The sequence below is a fragment of the Myodes glareolus genome, chromosome 14, assembly GCF_982192425.1.
Source record: "Myodes glareolus chromosome 14, mMyoGla1.1, whole genome shotgun sequence".
Taxonomy (NCBI): domain Eukaryota; kingdom Metazoa; phylum Chordata; class Mammalia; order Rodentia; family Cricetidae; genus Myodes; species Myodes glareolus.
Window position 1 is genome coordinate 77,172,746 of NC_142039.1, and position 22,638 is coordinate 77,195,383.

The window sequence follows — 22,638 nt, forward strand, 5'->3', positions numbered from 1 at the left end:
TAGGAGTGTGCATCTCACTGTATGGTCTTTGTTCCTGTGTTTTCACACCGCGTATTTCTATGTATCCCAGGCTGGCCTTGAACTCTTGATTCTCCTGACTCAATGTTACAAATGATGAGATTACAGATGTGACCACCACATCTGGCTTTGTTTCCCCATATTCCTGTAGCAAAATATGGTTTATTGTTTTATATGAGAAGGGTCTAGTAGTGGGATTATTGATTCTCCTTTGTAGTAAGGGATATGAGAAAGCACCTGCTTCTCCTATCTGCCACTCACCACTGGAAGGGACAGGTGCTCGTTTGCAGTGGCTCAAATGGGCCACACCTTTACAGGCTCCGCCCAAGGATATTACCTCCCTGTGGTTGTCAGGTCAGGCATTTTTTTTACAATGTCACAACCCAGTTATTTTCGAGACCTTTGAAAGTTTACTTTGGTTCAAAATACCAGACAGGCTGTTGTCTCCAGGAAAAAGGTGGGAATGGAGGGGTACAGGAATTAAAGATTACTGTTCTGTCTGCTTTGGCACCATCTCATTTTACCCTCAGTAAAGTGTGTGTTTCTCATGGGCTCAGAGAGGTTGTGTGATGCGAATGTTCAAGAAGCAGAGACAGAGTGCCCTGGTCTCAGTCCTCAGAGGTCCCCCACATTGCACCTGGGCTTCGTCCCAGGACAGTGAGGCCAGATTCACAGGATAGCTTCAACAGCAGCAACAGCCTAGTTGGTTGTGCTAGCCTGTTTTCTGGTGACCTTAAGACCTCAGATAGCAAGGAAGACAAGAAACAAAGCTAAAGGAGACCACAGTATTTGTTAAAACCCACAGCAGGAAAGCAGTCAGGACAAGGTGAAACCTGGTGGCAGGGCTTTCACCCAGCACACATAAAGCCTAGGGTTCCATGGGCAACTCAGAGAAGGGGAGGGCCCTAAGATACTGTTGACTTTGATCCAATCTGAGGTACCCAATAGAAACATGAATTGTCCGGTGGGCTTTTGCACTGTGGCTATAAGGGGTGCAACTTTTTCCTGGTGTCTGACTGCTGGGGCACAGAATTTGTGCTGTGTGTGGAGTGGCTGGATTGATCCCCTCCAGAGAGCAGCTATGTTTGGTGTCTAGAGAACAAAGAAGACTTGCTGCTTGGCTGATCAGTGTGGGATCAAGTTCACACTCCCCAGCACCCATTCTCCCACCTCCACACACCGTGGGTGGAGGCAGAGGGAGCTGATCAGTGTGGGATCAAGTTCACACTCCCCAGCACCCATTCTCCCACCTCCACACACCGTGGGTGGAGGCAGAGGGAGCTGATCAGTGTGGGATCAAGTTCACACTCCCCAGCACCCATTCTCCCACCTCCACACACCGTGGGTGGAGGCAGAGGGAGCTGATCAGTGTGGGATCAAGTTCACACTCCCCAGCACCCATTCTCCCACCTCCACACACCGTGGGTGGAGGCAGAGGGAGCTGATCAGTGTGGGATCAAGTTCACACTCCCCAGCACCCATTCTCCCACCTCCACACACAGTGGGTGGAGGCAGAGGGAGGGAGCATAGGTCCTTTTTCACCCGGGGAGATGCGAGCTCTGGCTTCCCTAATATGGACACAGCTGGTCCTGGGGAGCAGTAAACATTGACTTAATCCACTCCTGGAGGACCATCTCAGGAAGAAGAAAGGGACTGGTAAGCGACCCTTGGAGCGCCCCCTTCTATGGAGCTAAGTGTTTGGTGAACAACACCCTGGAAACTGGCTATCTGTCATAATTATTCATATTACAGTCAGCGACCATAGTCTCCAAAGGTGGCAAATTTTACATTCCTCTGTGTGTGAGAGATTTTTATACTTGTTAATAGAGATGATTCAGGCCCAGTATTCTGTTTGCAAATTGTGACTTGTTTAGGTTTCTTTTGGAGGTCTGACGGCAGGCAGTCTAGTCCGAGTGGGCAAGTTTTATTAAAGAATAGGTTTTTCTGGAGCCCTAAATTCCCTAGGCAGCCCCTCCTTAAGGGGTACATGAAGCTGTGGCATGCCCTTATACACACATGCTTCGATATGCTGTACAGTACCGTACCATATCAGCCCCCAGGAAGTAATGGGAAGATGCGTGCATGTGCTGTCGGCTTTCTAGCTAGTAAACTACGAACACACCATATGCATGTGCCTGTGACTTTAGGGAGCTGTTTGTCATTATTTCTCCCAGAGCACATGCATGCATGTGCGCGCGTGTGAGTGTTTTCTAAGCAACGGAACTCATTTCGTCAGAGCAGGCTGCCCACACCTCAAGGAAGTCAGCTAGCAAGGGCTACTCTTTAATGGAGCAATCCCTTTGAACACAGTGAAGGATCTTTTTCCCCGGATCCTCAGCTAGCTCTGTAATCAGACCATGGAAAGTGTGGGCAGTGCTATAGGTCAGCATTAGACCAGGCCACTTGAAGACGAATGCTAAAATCTCTGTGCAGGACCCAGAGTCTCACAGGGACTCCTAGCTTCTGCGAGGAAGGACCATGAGAATCTTGTACTTGTTTTAAGTCTTTTTGTGTGTATGTCTAATGCATGGCTGAGTTTATTCCTAACTACACGCTATGGGAAATGCTCCTGTGCCAGCCCATCAGCCCGTCCTCCTCTGCCCATGGGAACCTGCTGTCATAGAGCATGGTATGTGCTCACCCTCTGTTTTATTGACTTTCAGAGTTGGATTCCCTCCAAGCATCTGTATTTTTGGAAACTATTAGATATGGGACATCATTAAAACCACCCAATTTAGTGATTCTCGGCACTGTTGGCACATTGGGATCGCTAAAAAAGAGGAGCATAAGATGACTCTGAGCTATAAATCTTAGTGGTCACCTATACATTGTGATTTGTAACACCCCCACCCCAACACACCACCTCTCACACATCAACACACCCCACACACCCCAACACACCGCAACACACTGCCTCTCACATGTCAACACACCCCAGCACACACCACACACTCCAACACACCCCACACACCACAACACATCGCCTCTCACATATCAACATACCCCACAAACCCCAACACACTCCACACACCCACACACCCCAACACACTGCCTCTCACACATCAACATACCCCATACACCCACACACACCCCACATACCCAACACACCCCAATACACCCCACACATCCCAACACACCCCACACACACCAACACACCACCTCTCACACATGGTCGGAACCACAGGTGGAAAACCGCATATGTAATTTTGCATTTCACCTATGAGCTCTCTAAAATTATAGTGTCTGAGAGTGAATGTCAAGGTCACATAAAGAATTACAGTCAGTGGCTAGGGAAATAGCATAGTCAATAAAATGCTTGCCACGGAAGCATAAAGACTTAAGTTTCATCCACAGAACACTTGTAAGAAAGCCCAGCACTGGGAAGGAAAGACAGGCAGATCTGTCAGCCTGTAGCTACCTTGTCCAATGAGGGTCTCCAAAACTGATGTGAACAGCTCCCAAGGACCAGCACCTGAGGTTGACCTCTGACCTCCACATGGACATGCATATGTGCACGCGTGTCTGCATATTCACACATTAAAGATCTACAGCCACATTCATGATGAAGAATGTAGGATGATTTCTCTTCCAGCAGATGTTAAGAGGGTTGGATTGTATTCTGTGGTCCATGTTTTGACGTGGGGTTAAGTGCTGCTGTGACACTGTCACTAGAGATGCTCCCTTGTTCCGTCAAGACCTAAGGCCAGGCCAGACGAAGTGCTAAAGGCACTGGAATTACCCTGACCTGGCATCTCCATGCTTAAGCTGGGACCTTCGGAGACACAGGTGGGGCAGCTTGGGTGTCCAGTGCTGTGTAAACCACTCCTGTTGGAACTGGACTGTTTTGTTTTTTATCAGTTACCAAGGCTCTGTGGTCTCTCATGGCTGGTACTTCAGTCTTCAGGTCCAGCCCTCGGGTTCTAATAGCTGCCTTGCTGCTTGTTTCTGATAGTTACACCTTGGTATGTAACAACTGCTTCCTGTCTTGAGTACTCAACCTGTGGCATTGGATTAGTGCCCTCTGTGAGAAAGATGGCTTCGAAATGTCAGACAGCTGTTGGATCCAGACCCTGACAGACAGCATCTTGAAGTCAGTGTGGTGTCCTGCTCCTCCTGGTTGACTAAACCTGCTCTCTCTTTTTCAGTAGAGTCACCAACACGTTTGTGTGTCCAGTGTACATCCTCCCTGCCAGCTTTGGTACCATTCAGATAGACACTGGGTCTGTCAGTATTTTTGTGACACCTGTGTGTTACATTCTGGCGGTGTTCCTAATATTTTCTTAGACCTTTGTAGAGACTATAATCATCATCATACGGCTTTAACTTTACACATAGTGCCCAAGTGCTGTGCTAACGGGGAATAATCATTATCATATGGCCTTAGCTTTACACATAGCACCCAAGTTCTGTGCTAACGGAGAGAAATGCTGGAAACACGGCATTTTTTTAGCCCAAGGAGAAATGAAAATTAAAGGGTAAAAAATAAAATCCCAATACTTTATCAATGTGTCTCCTATCCAAAATGGAGCTAAGGCTGCTTCAAAAGCAGATAGATACTGCAGAATTTGGCAGGAAGATGGGCAAGGAGCATAGTTAATATTCTGCAAACTGTCGCTGAGATTCCTATCCTGACTAAGGAGAGTCCCCAAAGCACCAAGTTTTGGGGAAGATTGATAACAGTTTTGAGAAGGTGAAAACCAGGAGCCTAGTCTGACCACTTCCTCACACTGGTACCAGAGAGAAGTAAAAATGACAAAGGCAACAGCCCTCTTCCTGGTAAGCACAGCCATGAGTTTATGGGGCCTTTTCTTGCTGTCTCTCCGTAAAGGGCAATGGCATCTCACCAGACCTGCATGGTAAGAGGCCTTTCCTAGAGCACAGGAAGATGAAGGCCAAGGCCAGATTTATGGAGGTCTGATTGAACCTAAGAATGAACTCTTATCATGTCCTTTGTGAAAGTTTAAGCAGTAATAGTGCAGGAATATATGGGAAGTGTGTGTGTGTGTGTGTGTGTGTGTAGGTGTGATTTATTTATTGATTTATATTATTGTTGTTTTAGTAGCAGCACTATTAGTTACCATATCAGAGAGGATCATGGGGTGGTTGTCTTGGGGCAGAGAGCACAGCTCAGTAGAGGAGTCCTTGCTTAGGGCACATAATGCCAAGGCTCCTTCCTCAGTACTAAAAGCATAAGGGGGAAAGCATCTCACATTGTCCAGTTGGTTGTGCTCTGCAGAGGGCTCTGGGGAACGTCGATGAGTTCAGGGCTGCACCTACAGGCAGGAAAATATAAGTCTGGGCAGGGACCAGAGCCCACAGTGGGCCATCTGGTATGAGCCATACGTCTCTTCTGAAAATAATGCTGTGGAATTACACTCACCTAGCAGGACTAAAATCCCCCTTAGAAAGAAACTAGGGCCTTCATCGTAACACTGATGACGCAGACAGTGCCATGCAAGCGATATGCAATTCTTCTAAACTCAGGGAAAGCAGGCATGAGGCGTGCTACATTCTTGCAGATTTAAAGCTGCAACACTCTGTCAGTCTGCTCTTACTCCTACTTGTTCCTGCTGCTTTCTCTAAAGGTCACTCTCTTTCCAGGCCCCCTGGATTCCTGCTGTTTGGTTTTGCTTTGTTGGTTTGTTTGTTTGTTGCTCAGACTGGTCCAGAACTCTCAGTCCTGCCACAGCCTCTGCAATGATGACATCACGAATGTGGGCCACCATGCCTGCTGTATGTTAGTAACAGAGTGCTTAGCTTGTTTGGGAGCCAAAGTCCTTGGCTTCCCTCTGCAGATGGTTCTTCCCTGGCTTTGCCTAGGGAAGCATAATTTTCTGTCTGTTGGAATAATTAAAGGGCTCCCCATGTTTACCCTGCAGGGTTTCCTGTGAGCTCTACTCACTCTTCTGTGCTCTGCCTCATTCACCAAATAGAAGCAGGAAGAGAACACCACTCCTATCAATACGAGATTGGCACCACTGCCTTTTCCTGTGAGAGGAATAACTTCCTCTTCCACAAAAAAAAAAAAAGTTTTAAAAAGAAACTCAAAAACGACGTTCTCTGAAAACAGTCTCCAGTTTCTGCATAGAGCACGGGTTTGTCTGAAAGCAGAGGCATTTCCTCAGGCTCTGAAATTGCCTTTGACTGTTATGAACTGCTTTGACATAAAGTTTTTTAGAAAAACTTCCTGTCTAAATATGCCTGCCAACTAGCTGAGGCATTTAAAAAGATAGAATTCAAACATAAAGTGGTCCATTTTTAAAAGATAGCTTGGAAGTGCTTTTGCCACTCTGGAAGATGCTAGACTATTCATCCCTGACTGCAGAATTTGGTGTTATTAAAGGCTTCTCCACTGCCTGCTGACATTTATATCAACTCATAAGCAAGGAGGAATTTAAGTAAACAACAGAGAAATGTGCTCAGGTTGTGTTGAACAATAAAAACACTAATTTTTATAGTGTTACATTTCATTCTGACTTTAGCCTCCCAACACCATTCTGAGCTGTAATTTGAATTACTGGTTACAGGAACCTTTCATTTTCTGTTGTTTTTAAAGTCATTTTTGAACTGTGTTCCTTTTATAAAAATATTCAAATGCACAATTTTGTGCTTCTTACAAATGGTGATATTCTAGCAGTTAAAGAGATTGGAGTTAATTAGAGAATTAATCATCATAAGATCCCCCCACACATACTTGAACTGTGTGCCATGTGTTCCTCTGTCCCTATGTACCTCTATTCAGTTTAAATAAAATTTTATTACATTTATTTATTTAGCATGTGAATATGTGTTGGCACAGGTACAGTGGTGTGTGTAAAGGTCAGAGGAAAACCTTTGAGAGTCAGTTCTCTCCTTCCACCAAATGGATCCTGGGGATTGAACTAAAGTTGTCAGACTTGGTAGCAAGTGGCTCTATCCACTGAACTATCCAGGTACGATTCACTTTTAAAACACTGAATGTTGTGTGATGGGCAGTACTTTTAGACAGAAATCAAGAACAAAACAACAGGATGTTACTCTTCCAAGTGTGCTTAGGAGGTAGGTATTTGATTAGTTAATAATAAGAATAGGTAATAGGGTGGCAAGATGGCTTAGTGGATGAAGGTGGGTGTTGCCAAGACTGACAACATGAGTTTTGTCCCCATATCCCACAAGGTAGGGGAGATCTGATTTGCACAAATTGTCCTCTGACCTGCACACACACAGCATGGTGTGTGCATACCCATGCTCCCACACACACATACCCACAGGACAAATTAATAAGTAGCCATAAAAATTGTGCCAAACTAAGTGAGCCTAATGTAGAATGTGGGCTTTAATTGCAGCATCTTCACACCGGCTCTTCAGACGTAAGAAATGTAGAATGTAATTGCATTTTATAGATTACACAGTAACAATGGTAGATAATATGCTTTCTGGAGATCGGAAAATTTTAACTGCTGTAAAAATGGTATCTCAGTGACAAAGAGGAAAGGAAGCCAATACAGGCAGGGTGAATGCTGGGAAATACTAGAATTTGAACTGGATAGTGAGGAGGGATTTTTCAGACGTGATACATGAGGTAAGAGCCAGAGGCAGGCAGTGTGTTTTCCATAAAGCAAAACGATGGAATTGTAATTTCCTTTGGACAGACACTCGTGGCTTCCCTATGGAAGGGGTTGTGGACAACGGAACACAGCGGGAGGCATGCAGAGTGGATCTCAGCTTTGAAAGTTCAGAGTCAGAGCTGTGCAGGGCTAGGATGACAGAGTTCCAGATCTGTGCTCCCAAGACATTACCAGTGGATCTGAGAGCAAGTTCACATGTGTGTTTGAGATTACAATCAAATGAAAATTATAAGGCAGGGAAAAAAGCCTTTAAATACTATCCAGCCCTAACAGGTTCTCGTAGATGTCTGTGTAAACGTAGTTTATAATAGTTGCCTTTCTTCCTTTTAATAAACTCTTTGCATTGAGCGGTTTATGTTAGTGTTCCTAAAGGTGGTGAACACCCCCGGGGAATACTGAATACAACTGTGTCTGCCAGGGTGACTATATATTGATTCTTGAATTGTGAGCAGCATGAAGCTTGGATAGTTTAAAGTTCTCTTTCTGTTTAAAATTAAGCAGATCTGCATAATGCATGTTGATAATTTATATGTTTCTGTGTATGCGTGCTTCCAGACTTTCCAAATTGTTAACTATTTCTATGCTTTCCTCTTAAAGGAGGATAAACTTGGTTGTGACAGATGAACATTTAGGTAAAGTCACCGAGACCTTAGCAAATGAATACATGTTTTAGTACCTGGATAATGAGGTACAAAACTGACTTCATCTACTTACGTTCTAGTTTTTGGTTTGATTTGCGTTTCTAGAAATAAAAACACTGCTAAGAATTCTCCACTGAGGAGGCCTGCTGTTTATTTTAGGACATAGGCATCTTTAGTGGCCACATGAGGGTCCGGCTGTGCTTGGGAATGGAGGGTACAATAAAGTTTTCCATCTGATGTCTCATTAAGCAGCTCCTCTTTGTGTAAAGTGCTCCGTGGCAAAGTTGCTTCTATTTAAAGTCCCGAGTTTGATCTTGGCTTTGATCTAAACCTTTTGATCTTGAAAGAAGGATGGAGTAGCAATAAAGAGGGCCCGACAGACTTTCTTTAAAGAAATGCGATAAAGTTAAAGGGCGGTAAGAGTCAGCCAGTACCGGCGGCACCGCAGCCTTTCCCCAGGCCTGGTTGGCACGGAGAACGGAGGAAAAAGGGGCGAGTCCATCCTTGACTATGAAACAGGACCGCCCCCTCTTCCACCCTCGTGCTATGCAGGTCCACAGGGAGATACGCGCAAGGGACTTCCCCAGGTCACCTGCCACCTTGAAGGTGCCGGCAGGAAGCTTCCTCCAGAACCGTGGCTCAGGATGGGATGAAGGGTTCTTCCATCCCTCAGCCACAGCCTCAGACTGGACCGGGAGGTGTGTGGCTGGGGAAGGCGGGGGTGGATGGATCGATCGATGGGTGGGGAGAGGCGTCTAGGGGCGCAGGCCCGGGCAGAGGGTGCTTTCCGAGAACAATAACATCGGGGACCTGGGAGCCTACACCTTTAAGGCAGGCCCCGCCCCGCCCCACGCCCGCCCGCCCGTCCGTCCGTCCGTCCGCCGAGGTGTCGCGCTCGTGGCGCTGGGCTCCGTGAACTTGACTCGCTCTCCCCACAGGCGCTGCGGGAGGCGCAGGAGGCCGAGGACTGCGAGCGGAGTGGGCTGGCACGACGAGTGGGCTCAGAGGTGAGTGCGGCGAGCAGAGGTGGCAGCAGCGCAGGGTGCTCCAGGTGAGACGGACGCCCGCACCTCTCGGCCTTCTTGAAATGCTGTTGGGTTTTGACTTCAGGTGGCGAAATGGATCCGACTGAACCGCAGACCCCGAAAACGCAAACGAGGGAAGCAAGAAGCCGCCTTTGAAAAGGTAGGGGCCCTGGAGGGCGCTGCCAGGAGGGGTTCCTGTGTGCTGCCTTGTTCCCCAGGATTCAGTCTCTGCTACTAGAATAGCGTTTGGGGAGTTTGTGTTAAATTTTCAGCAAGAAAGCTTTACCCCTATAGGCTGTTGATAAACAGTGGTGTCCGCCTTGACCGGGATGGGGGCCTGTCGGGTGCTCCTTACACTGCAGCGGTGCCTCCTGAGAAAGGAAAGCTTCTTCCCAGCGGACCACCACAGGCAACACGCGCCCACGCAGCCAAACCCCTACCAGGAACCCTGTGTGAAATGGGCAACTTCAGAGATGCCGGGACCGATTTTCTTTTCTGCCCATCAAGTGAATTTATTCCCCTGAATTTAGAATTTTAATAGTTAGTTTATAGACCTTGCTCCCTGCTCTCCTTTGTGGATGGATGCTTGAGGTTGAAACTTGATTCATCATGAAGTAAATATTTTGAAATCAGGTGAGTAACCTATTAGCCCCTTTTCTTATCGAAAAAGGGGCAAATGTTAATGGCGTGTTTTGGTTTTGTCAGTTTTGCTTAAATATACTTTTGCAGTGGTGGTGGTAATAGCACCAAGGGACCAAAATAGCGGTGTGTTGTTGTTCTGCTGGGATGGATGACGAATCACTGGGTTCTGAAGCCAAATTCTTGCCGATAGCAATGCTGCCAGCTTCTGTGATGTGTTGCCTTAGTATGGGCATCGTGGCGTCTGAGAACGTGCATGAAGCTCACAGAAAAGAAGATGTGGAGCTCCCGAGTGCACTTAAGGGCACTCAGGGCCACTTGGAGGAGACCAGGGTTAACTAGGCATATTATTGCTGGCACACAAGGGGCCCTGAGTGTCTAAGAAGTGCCTCCCACCCCGCCTTGTTAGAGAGAAGCCATTTATGTCAGCTCAGTTCAGCAGTGGTAAGAAAATACTCTTTTTAAACAGAAGGATTTGGGGCTGTACCTTAGCATGCTGTAGCAGGTTATGGTTGTTGAACTCTCAAAATTTAAGTAGCTTTAAAAGGTTTGTGGCTGATGAATGAGATCATAAAATGTCTAAAGAATGAAAAGCAGTATTTGTGCCTAGCACTTGAATAGATGTTTGCAGATATAATTATTAGGCAAAAAATAAAATCAGCCACACATGGGCAAAGGAGAAGCCATTATCGAATACTTGGTATTGCCTCTACCAAAATCTGAAACTGTAACCATGCCTCAGAACTGGGAAGGCGAGAACAACTGAGGCCTCCACCGTGGAGCACAGTAGCTGCGCTGCCCCTCAGCCCGCCCGCCGGCCACTGTGTCCTGGTAGACCTGCTGGAGGCTGCACCTCTTACTTTCCTCTGAGACCGGATGTCCCTGGTGGCCCTGTGTCTTGTCCCTGTCCCCACTTCTCCCAGATCCCGCCGGCACTGTGGAGGGCTGGACTTCTGCTAACACTGGGGAGAAGTTCCATGCTTGACGAGACAAGGCACTCTGAAGTGTGAGCCGTGAGATCTATGTTCCAAGAGCATTAGAATGGGACCTGAATGGCACAGGGTCTAGGGGTGTGTGTGTCTAAAATGAGGATGACTCAAGAGTGTTCAGCCCAAGTCTAGGGCTCCGACATGAGCCTGTTGCTGGTGGGGCCTCAGCAGCTCACTCACTGTTGGTTCAGAGAAGTTACTTTAAAAAGAAAATGGTCTGCTGAGCCTGGCTTGGTGACTCATGCTTTAAATTCAAGCACTCAAGAGGCAAAGGTGTGCACATCTCTGTGAGTTCAAGGCCGGCCTGGTCTACATAGTTCCAGGGCAGCCAGGGTCCTGTAAAGAGACCCTGTCTTAAAATAAAATGAAAATGAAAACGAAATTGAAAACGTCTGTTGGGCCACAAATAAATTAGCTCCTGTGTCCTTTCTGTGTCTCCAGTGTGCGCACTCTGCTTTCGCCAGTTTGGCAAGACTAAAAAGGTAGTGTGCTTGTCAGGACATTCGTTCTGGAGCTGGCCGCAGTCTGCTCCTTTGTCTTCTTTGTCTTTGCCCTCTCTCGGTCTGGCCAGGTGTCCTTCTTCCTGTCTTCCACTCCTCAAGTGTCCTCCACATTCAGGCCTCTCTCAGGGGTTGGCCTGGATTAGACTGGACTGGACCGGACTGGACTAGGTAGACTTGACTGAATAGAGTAGATCTGAGTGGCTTTGACTAAGCAGCCTGTACTAACGTCTACGCTAGAACTGGAATGTTTTCCGTCTATAGGCGAATGCGGCTTTTACTGCCCAGTGAAAAACAGAACCTCCTTGCTGTCTTGAGAAAGGAAAACAGCCGTGGCAGCAGGCCAGGCTCGGAGTGAGCCGTGTGGAAAGAATGTCATCTTACAGGACACGTTTGCTGTCCCCAGCCAGAGAAGCAGGACAGTCCGCTCCCTGTGCTCGGCTGTGAACCAGCAAACAGTGAGTTCAGTGGCCATGCTACCAGATAAGCGGTTAGAGCGCTCCCCTGGACTCTCACCAGAGAATTGTCTGTAAGGACTTTGCCTGCGTTTGTGACTGACTATCTTCTCTGCTGTGCTTCTTCTTTGGATGTTCTTTGATGTTCATTCCTTTGTTGCTCTAGCTCCTGCCTCTCTCTGTCCATGGCTGTAACTGAATTCTCTCATGGCTGTTTCCTCTCTCCGCTTCCTGAAATCTTTCTCTATTTGCTCTGATTTTCTCCCCCTTCCTGTTGTTTCAAATGCCCATTATTTAGTTTGAATAAATTTTGCCACCGGAAGGCAAGAGCATGAGTGGCCCACCGAGGATGGTCCAAGGCCAGCTCTGTGGTCAGTTCCAGTTGTGATTTCAATAGTGAGAAGTATGTGTGTTAAAAACAGTAGATTTTGCTACATGATCTGTTGGCTTTAGAAGATCACATTAACTTTTATCTTGAAGATTAAACACAAATTATGTATCACCATTAGAGAGTAAGGGCTGATATTTTAAGACATACATGTGAACAGAGTTTCGATAACCTTTAATTTAAGAATTAAATTATGTATCACAGCAGCACCTTATGAAATAGTAGATTTAAGAAAATGCACTTGCCGCAAGATCGCGCTCCTTACAGAAAGGGAATTTCTATTGTTGGGTCCAGAGAATCTGCCTTCTTGGTTTTTCGCACGTCTGATGATAACGTGGAGAAAACATCTCTGTGTGTATGCTAAGATCAGAAGCTTCCTGGCCACTGGACTGACTCAGGAGGCCATCTTCCACGTCTGGTGTGTCTGCAGCAGGCATCCAGGGTGCAATGGACCGGCCTTTGTGAGTCATAGCTATCACTGGGAGCTGAAAGGTGCAGAGTTATTAACAACTGGAGAGCGCGAGCGAGACCCGTGGGTCTTGAGGTGTTAGTGGCTAGTGGCATCAGGCTGTCGGCTCTGTGTGTTCTCTGATGAGATCCCACAGTTTGGAGCATTTTCACTCTGCTTTTCTGTCGTTTATCTAGTTACACACTTGAGCCATACAATCCATGGTAATCTCTGTTGGGATAATTCACCACGATTTTTAAATCTGTGTCGACCCAGCGAGGTTCGCATGTTCAACACCATTTACTCCTTTGAGGTGCATTGCACGCTTTTGCGGCAGTTCTGCCAGGAGAACACGCAGAATGTTTTAAAGGTAGGTAGTTCAGGCTTTAAATGTTCTACTGCCGTGTTTGTCTTTTGTGACAAAGGTCTTTTATATTCAGTTGTAATTCTGGAAACCAGTATTTAAGTGGTTACAAAGAAAGTTACTTTTGCCAGTGCACATAGAGGCAGTGGTGTATGTGAGGCTTCACTTGAAGCCCTCAGAGCTCAAACCAGTAAACCAGCCCGTACAAACTTGGAGCGTGTGACCAAGTACCCCCTCAAACTGTAGCCACTCTCCCTGCACCCAGAAACCTGGTGGGTTTGGGCAGCTACCCTTCCACCTGGGGCAAGGGTCCCCTGGAATTCCCTGGCTTGGTGCCCGTGCCTCTGTTTGAGAGTGCTGTTGCTCTGAGAGAATCTATAACTAGTCCACACTTGCAGAGCCATGGCCTCGTACAATAGCTTCATTGATTCTTGATTTCCATAGAAAAGCTTTATGGGTTCTAATGAATCACCAGCCTGCCCTTCTTCACCTCCTCAGTGAGTGGCTTTGTGTCCTGTGTGCCCACTGTGCCTTTGGATAAGGACATGCATGAGTGATGGGAGAAAGAATAATTTATGAGAAGTTGTAAAGAAATCAAGCAGAGAGGTGTGTTTGTGTGCGTTGAATTGTATTGCAGGGATGGTGAGGGACCCCCGGGTACCTGCATCTTGTTTTCTGCACCTCCTCCTACCCTTTTATTTCTTATAAGTCCTTAACAAACGTATTATTCTATATGCAGGTCTCAAGTCAGATGAGATTATGCAAGTTTCTTGACATTTTTTGCTTACTTTAAGCTGAACCAAGAAAAATTGCTGATAAAATATATTTTTGTAACCTAAGAAAGACAGTTTAATTTGTATAATTTTATGTTATTAAATTCTCATCTGTTCCATAGATTGATTCTTTTTAAGAATCTGCAATTTAAAACCAGAAAAAAGATCCTGACAATTCTGTGTATGGTAAAATCCCTGCCAGGTTTAAACCGGCATAGCAGGAAAATTAAAACAGTGACCAGCCTGCCCTCAACGGTCCTTGCCGCCCACTCACCCTCACACGACACTCAGAGCCTCCGAGTGGAACTGCTAGCGCATCCATAGCCAGCACTTGCCATGTGGCAAGCGCAGTTCTGAGTGCCTCACACACAGTAGTGGATGTAAGTGTCCCACTAAAGCCTATCACAACCAGCAGCGTGACACCAGGACGGCAGGCATGGGAGGGCAGTGTGAGCCAGTCAAGTGACTGCCTCAGAAAATAATGTCGGGCTACACTGAAATTCCTATTAGGCCTCGACCGCCACCAACGCAGAGCGCGCATTTCTAAATTAAGAACATCTCAACCAGCGTGTATTTTGAAAACACTTGAAAGAGTGCAGATAATTACACTTGTGTTGATTTTAGTGTGTTTGATGCCAGCCACCACCAATTCTTCCATGCCGAGAAAGATGAAAGCTATTTTCATATAAAACATAAGACTTGGGTTGGAAAAGGAAGGTGGGAGAGGAACATTTTTTTTGTGGCTTTTTAGTTACTTTTATAGGCAGCATTAATTTCATTCCTGTGACAGAAGGCTTTCATTGGCAGCCACGCTAAGCTTAGGCATTTTAATGAGCCGCTGTTTTGTGCCTGGGCTCAGATGGCCCTAATACGATGTGTTATTTTTAGCAGCACCTACTGTGTCACCTTGGGTTAGGGCCTGCCATTGTTTCCATTAATCATGCATTTGAGCAGGGGACACACGAATGTATTCAGCCCAGAGAAGCCAGCTGAAGTCTGTTATATGTTCATCCATGAATCCCAAGCTCTCAGAGAACTCATGTGGCCCCATAAGTGCTGTGTGATTGGTTAGATGATGACGCCCCCTAAGTGGTATTTACTTTTACAGCCTTACCTTGATGCTGCAAGTTTTTAAAAAACTTATCTATTCGGGCAGTGGTGGCACACACCTTTAATCCCAGCACTCAAGAGGCAGAGGCAGGCAGATCTCTGTGAGTTCGAGGCCAACCTGGGTTACAGAGTTAGTTCCACAGTAGCCAGGGATACACAGAGAAACTCATGTCTCAGGGAAAAAAAGAATTTTTTTTTTTACCAATTTGTTAAATTGTGCTATTTATTTTATTCTTTGCTGATAGTATCCATGAAAATATGCTGGTCAAGATTTCCTGGATTTTCTGGAGGAGGTTTCTTTAGTATCTTCTAGAAAGAGGGCTTGGAGGCAGAAGGTCTTGACACCAGACCTGACTTTGGCCCGGGGTTTGTCATGTGGCTTTTGTTTCCCTCTGAGAACCCAGTACACAAAGTGATAAAAGCTTGGTTTGTTTTTGTATGAATGGGTGGATTGGTTTTGTCGTTTTGGGGGGTTTGGGGCAATGTCTGATTTGGTTCTCCAGTTTTTATAAACACCCTTCTTTCTGCTTTCGTATTGGTTCTGTGATGTGAGCAAGGAGGAAATTAGACACCATTTCTTTTCCTTCACTTTATCATGTGTCCTGAAATATGCTTTTACTTCCAAGTAAACGTGTACGAAGTGATGAACCAGCTGTTTTCCATGGCACATTTGTAGACCCACACAGCTCAGTTTTGGTCATTGCCAGTAGGGTCACGTGTACGCCTTCACTGTTGGCAGCACATACACCCTCAAGGTGTCCCCTTCACTCTTCACACCTTGAGGTCACTTTCAGGTGAGGTCTCTTCCTGCCTTGTGGTTCTCGCAGGAAGGGTTGTGGGGACGGTACTGGGTCACAGCTGTGTGGTTGCCAGTCTGTCCTTAGCCCTCACCCTCACCTTCACTTGTATTTCTCTGACCTCATTCCTTTTCTTAGAGTGACCTATTCTCCCCCTCGCCCCCGACCTGGTGCCTGAATTTCCTTTTCTTTAAAGTCTAAAAATTTTGCTCTAAAATGCCTTACTGTGAGTCACTTTCCACAGTTGCTACTTGGCTTTTGAGCTTAGTTTTCCCGGTTTGTACATTGAGAACATCCGTTTTCTACTCTCTGGGAGCAGATGTAAGCTCAAATGAGATGTTGTACCTGAAGTGCTTTGAATCCGTTCCTCCGGTGTCCTCTCGAGACTCTGTGCTCAGGATGTTTGAAGTGTAGAGACTTCATGTCTCCTCAGCTGCCTGAGACAGGGACATCACTGGCTCCACATGATGAGGGGAGAGACCCTTGGCCCCACTCAGCGGGGACTGACTGAAGAAGACAGGAGCTCTCTGAAGCCTCTCGGCTGGAAAATTCCATCTCCCTTCTGTTTTTCTCTCTCGTACAAAACCCTAGGTTTGTATGTTCTAGGCTATATGTTCCCAGAGAAATACGTGGAAAAACAATTACCTATTCTTCAGTAATGAGTAGAAAGCTCAAGTCAGCCAGAAACCCAGCACGTTGTCTGGAATCTGTTGTACATAAAGCCCTCCGTCAAAAGCTTCTGGAAAATGCCAAGGAAACGAGCTGTCGTTTCTGACAAGGGGAAGATACAGCACAGACACACCAACTACCACTTATAAAGCGGTGTGCAGCAAATAACACAAAAGCACACGTCAGGGATGAAGGCTGCCACTGTATTGAGCTTCACCTGAGGACATCCACACTCATGTTTCATGCCTGGACCTTGTTTGGATAAAGCAGCTTTTTGCACACACAGGCAGGAAGTTATGGTGGGGAATTGAGTAACTGAATTAACTGAAACCATTTTAATACTTTGGCCTGATTTGTAGGCACTGATAGGGAGGGCTTTGAGTGATCCGTGTGTAAGTGGTGGTCCTTTTACTTGAGAATGCATTTCCTATAGTAAATCCCCTCTGTTTTTGCAGGTGAGACTAGAATCCGTCACTCAAGTTCTGTTAGCGCTTAAGTATCAGGATAGGCCAGAAATGTGACCTTATCTCTGATCATTCTTTACCAAATTCTGTTTATTTAGACAACTTTGTTGCTGACTTTATTTCATATTCATGACATAGAAAACCTGGGGCAAAGAGTAGAGATTATCAGAAAGGAGTTAGAGAAGGCAGATGCTGAAACAAAGCTGATGAGGTCCCTATGAGGGGTGCAGGAAAATCTCAGTAGGTGGGCGGAATAGGTGTGGGTCTCTGGGCTGCAGGATATTGATGTGTTCTGCTCATTCCACTCTGGTTATTTTGTAGAACTGAGGGGACCTGATTCTGCCATCAGCATTCAGATGGTCTTCTTGAACAGAAAAAGTGTGAAGTTAGTATCCATCTATTGCTCAAAACTCTGTGTGTGCATCCTCTGCTGGACGCGGATAGTTCTCAGTCTCCTCCGTTCTGCACTCCCACTGTTTTTCACTGGCTGCGTTTCTGTTTTCTTTCCTCTAAACATCTGGTTTCTAGACAAAGTAAAAAGTTAAGACGTTTCAATATTAGCGGCGGTGATCCATTGTTCCAGAATTTTCCTAATTTTCAGTCTCTTGGGAGTTTTTTAAAATTGTGTCCTGGCATTGAGAGAGTGTCCCATGTTCCCAGCAGCACAGCTGAAATGGAATCCTTTTTAGTTTTTAAAGTTAGCATCTTTCCGGTGATGGAAAGCAAATGGGCTTAATGGACCCTGGAAGCCTCAGCATCTCATGTATCCACAAATCGAAAGTTTTAACTTCTCAGCCCTTGGCCTCTGAACATCCATATGGAAAACTTCAGCTTTTTATGTATGTGAAAGAAGGGAGACAAACTGATTTCCTAGCTCATACCATGAAACCATGTAGAATGGGAGAAAGATCTCAGAATATAGACTTTTATTTTTCTTCAGTTTCTGCTCACAGCGTAGCAGGACTCAAAGCTTGCTGTAATCTTCAGCTGCAGTTTCTACTGTTCGTCTGGTGTCCACGAAGAGAAAAGCATACGTAAGCCAAGAGACCTTGAGCCACAGAAGGAATCTGGGAACAGTCGTGCAGTTGGTCTCCTCGTGCCCCCTTACCGAACACGTTAGTGCCCTGGGCTGAGGAATCGCCTCAGCAGCTCTTTCTGACATGAAGAGGAAGGACACTGGCTGCCCCAGAGCCCAGAAAGCACAGCACCGAGTCTCTTAATGGCTGTTTTATGTGCCATGAAATTCGCACATGTGCGGTAGTTTGCATTGAAGAAAGTTGTCTGTTTACTGTTTGTTGACTGTCATAGTCTAACTGGAGAGAGGAGCCCCTGTGTTAAGCATGCCAGGCCAGTCCTATGAGTGTTGCAGCTGCAGCGCCACAACCCAGTTCCAGAGTCTCTGTCATCCTGAGTTCTTGTGCCCATTTCTGGCCAGTCCCATTCCCATTCCTAGCTCTGTGCTTTCTGACTTTATAGCTTGCCTTTTCTAGAATCTTCATTGCGGTTGACTCATATATGGCTTAACTGTCTTACAGTGTTAGGGGCTGTTCAGACATCTCTGTCAGCAGTTTGGTTTGTTTTCTTTTTGTTAAAGTGATATTGCGTTGCTGGATTTACTACATTCAGTTTATCCATTTACCAATTGTTAGACACACTTGGAATTTGTTTTTTGCTTCAGTTTCTGTTGTTACGCACACTGCTTCATTGACCCGCAGGTACAGCTGCCCTCGTCCAGATGTGTATCTGCTTTTCCTTTGTTGGGAACTCTGGGCTAGCTCTGTTAGCAGTCCCCACCAGCAGCATCCCTACACCCTTGCCCTCCGCTGTTACTGTGCAGCCGTGGCCGCCGCCGTGCTTCTTAACGTGCAGCCAGGCTGGCTCTTGAAAAGCTCTGCATGCGTTTCCTTAGTCCTCCATCTTGCAGACTTTGGCTCCAAAAGTTGGAAATCTGGGTGTCTCCCCAAGTGAGTCACCACACCTTCAAGGCCAGTTGGCTCCTAGCAGCCTGCTCTCTGAGTCACAGCCCTTTGTGTCCTCACAGCATTCCTGGGTGTGGCTTCCTCTTTGTCTCCTAAAGATGACCCGTCCTCACCCTCCCTGGGATGGAGTCTGACGCTGCCAGCGTCCTCTTGTCCTTCCAGCGGAGCCCAGCTCTACTGAGACCTTGGGACCCCATGTCACCTGTGGAAGGGTTAGGTATGTCCCCCTTTTGAGCCTGGTGAAAGTTAGATGGGTGCCCTGGCTTCCACCAAACATTGGATGCATTTTTAGGACCTCTTTTCAATAATGGCGAGAAAGGTTGGTGACCCGAAGGCATGTGACTTGGGCTTTCCCTCCTGATGCTGAGACAAGAGCATGCTCTCAAATGTCCGTGGCTCTTCCCAGCGCTGGTCTCTGGAGCAGCAGATGGGGCTTGTCTAGCTGTCTGCTTCAGAGCAGCAGCAACTCCCTGTGTCTCGTGTAACCGTCCGTTGTGTCCTCCAGCCAGCCTGGAGTCCTGAAGCGTGGTTTCATGATGCTGATGGGGCTTGTCTTCTAGCAGACATGCATTTCAGGTGGATGCTGGGTAAGTCATTGCTGTGGATTCTTCACGGAGCTTTTCTTTCACTTCTCAGACCTTCTGGCCTTTGCAGCATGTATGATTCCCAGTGCATAGCTACTGTAAGGCCAGAGAAAGGGAAGGTTCCAAAAGTGTGCAATGTTCTCATTTATTGTGTTACAAAAAGTGAACTCTAGCTGTCTGTGAAATCACTGTTTTCCTTGGGTATTCTTGGTCGCATTGAGGTTATGAATGTTAAAGAGAACTCAGAGTTTTGAACCTGTGGAAATCTGACCGTGTACCATGCTGCATACAGCACAGCACATTGGGAAGACCACGAAGTAGAGGCAAGCTCACAAAATACAGTCACCACCGGCAGGAAGCTGTCAGAACAACCGAAAAAGCCACAAATCATGCAACCAGAGGAGTAGGCTCTGTTCTAACAATTACTCGGGATCCTAAGTGTGTTTGTCTGAGGGTCTCATGAGAAGGAAAGGAGGCGACGGCCATGCTGCTTTGCTTGAGAAGCAGTGCAGCTGGGCTGATGAACTCACAGCTTCTGCAGCTCAGACCCTTATCTCGGTTGTGAGATGCTCTTAGGTTTTCAATTCCTAGGCTGTGTGCTGGCCTGATTCTCCCATGTTGCCTTGTTACTGCATTTTCCACTTGTCAGTACCCCCACCACACACACACACACGGGTAGAGGCACGCCTGTGCCTGTTTGGGGTTCTGCATGATGATAATGTGAGGTCGGACATGCTGAGTCTGGGCCCTGGACACTGAGGGTGACAGGAAAGGAGTCTAGTGTACCCTGGAAGGCCATCCCCAAGGGAAGCCTTATGCTTTGCCTTGTTTAGAAATGCACAGACTGCACTGTCTCAGCACCAAGGACTGGGACGGACAGACTGCGTGCTGCGGGGACAGCCAGGCACTCACAGGAGACAGTAAAGTGGCGTGTTCTGTAGGGCATTTGTCGCAGCCCAAGCAACTGTGGCATAAAAGTGTGTGCGTGTTTGCGCTTGTGCACTTGTGTTTATGTGTGTGTGTGTGTGTGTGTGTGTGTGTATAAATGAAGTATTAATGTGTATTGAACCAAATGTAAGTGGCCATCTTACGTTGGAATGAAGGGTGGCGTCACCCTACTGCCCTTCCTGCAGTCCTCAGATATTTTTAGTAGATATGTTCCCTAGCTTGTTTTGTTTTGTAATGTTTCCATGTTTGTGCATGTTCATACCTTGATGAGTTTCAAATTTAGTTAAGAAAAATTTTCTTTCTGTTTGTGCTCAAGGCTTTGAGTGTTCTAGTCAGGCATTTTACCACTGAACCACATCCTAAGCCTGTGAAATTTTCTTACTGTTTGTTGGACTTTGCTTGTAGGGCCAGTCAGACCATCGCTGAAAGCATAGTGAAACAATTAAACCTACACATGGAACGTGAAGGTTCTATCCCTGAGAACGGTGGGCTGCAGAGGGAGATGGAGGAGGCCTTGGGAAGGAAAAGAAATCTGCTGGCAGCTATACAGCAGAGCCGATCAGACTCCTGCAGGCATCGTGTCCTCTACTCTCTCCTTCAGCGAAAGAAAAGATACTGGAGGGGGCGTGCCCCATCATACTGGCCCTGGGGCACACTTTGCATCAGGTGTTGGGCATAGTCAGTGGTCTCATAGGCAAACGCTGGACTGTCAGAAGACAAACCTGATTGTCTTGGGGATGTCTGGTAGTAGAGGATCCATGTTGGACTGTGTGCACACAGGTAGGGAGTGTGTGCCTAGAAACATGGGGGAGGGGCCCCACATGTGTACCACTTGGACTGGCCTTGGTCTCAGAGCTTCCTTGGTTTGTGCTGGGGCCTGCTCTGTGGCCAGCCTCTCCCGCCCCTCGACTGAAGCTGCAGATACCGTTTCCAGAACGGACAGTTTGCGTCTGACTTTGACTCACCAACCGACCAAGCCTTAGCGGAACTGCTGGGTGTAATACAGAGTCACTGGCAGCCTTGCTCATCTAGGAAGCTGCTAGATGGAAACAGAGGGCTGAAAAGACAGCTCCAGATCAGAAGGTAAAAATGTTTCTTTGCTTCTGCTTGCTTAGCTTCAAACTCATTTTCTGTTTGTTTGCTCTGCTGTTTTGAGACAGGGCCATGCTGCGTAGCGCAGTCTGGCCTGGAGCTGGAGATGGCTTGAACTCCCTGCCCCTGCTACAGTCAGCACCACCGCCCTGCTCCCCTGTGCGTCTAGAACTCCCCATGAAGTTTACCATAAGAGAATTCGGACGCTGGCCCAGGACTCTCTCCTGTGTCACGTGCGAACCTGGGCTGGCTACGTCTCACTTCTTTCCTGGGTAGAACCTGTTCTGAGGTCACAGACTGGTACAGACAGCTCCCAGTGTGGGTTTCATGGATTACTGGTCTTCAGTGTGGTTTGGGCACCTGGAGACTGAAATACATGCTTTAAATGGAGAGCAGGGAAGAAGTAGATCTTGCTGCGCCTTTGTATGAAGACCGTTACGAGCATGTAGACTGCCCTTTATGACGGACCTTAGCGCCATGTTAGACATTATCCAGAGTTAAGACAGAGAGGCTGCATTAGCAGTCATCAGCCAAAGTGCCCGTCTGTGAAGGACACTGTACTTTCCAGCCCGTTTTTTACTCTGGCTTTATGATTCATGCTAACTGTGGCTGGCCTGTTCCTGTTTCTCTTCCCAGAACATGTGGTTTCCTGAGCTGCGCTCTGCACAGAGTGATGTTGTGGTCCCTGGCTCTTTTAGAATTAAGCTGAAATCTGGTGTTTTTCTCCCTCCTTAGAGCCCTCAGCACTGGGATGTGAAGTCACGTAGATGGAGTGAAATCCTATATTCCACCTTTTTCTCTCAGCCACTCCAGTCTTTGGAAGCCTTGGAATGGCCACCGTAGAACTGCCCACAGACAGTGGCTGCTCGTGCTGTCAGCGATGGCCGTTAGTGCCTTCTTAAGGCTTTAAAGTCCTTTGTCTTTACTGAATTAAGAGGAGCTCCCTAGAACTGAGGATAGATAGGGGCGTTTGCAATACTGCTGTGGCTGTATTGTCCCCATGGGCTGGCTGGGATGCCCCAGTGTTAGGTTTCAGATGGCAGCTCTAGCAGGTGCCAGCCAGATGTATCAGAGGCATGAGAGGTCTGCCTTCCAGCCTCACCTAGAAGCCGCCCTGAGTGACTGCCTTTCCTGTAACCTCAGTGTTT

General features: G+C 47.0%; 1 protein-coding gene across 7 annotated transcripts in view; it reads left to right on the top strand.

Annotated features, from left to right (window-relative positions):
• The window catches only part of Aopep (aminopeptidase O (putative)), a 272,203-nt gene that overhangs the window by 198,595 nt on the left and 50,970 nt on the right, over positions 1 to 22,638 (top strand). For 4 of the 7 annotated variants that reach the window (XM_087896652.1, XM_048447617.3, XM_085699646.2 and 1 more), the window contains 2 exons: positions 9,205 to 9,273; positions 9,377 to 9,451. In XM_087896652.1, the coding sequence (XP_087752778.1) occupies positions 9,205 to 9,273; positions 9,377 to 9,451 (144 nt within the window). Of the gene's footprint in view, positions 1 to 9,204; positions 9,274 to 9,376; positions 9,452 to 11,683; positions 11,949 to 22,638 lie in introns of those variants that run through there. The other 3 variants (XR_015734915.1, XR_015734916.1, XR_015005257.2) reach the window with 3 other exon arrangements.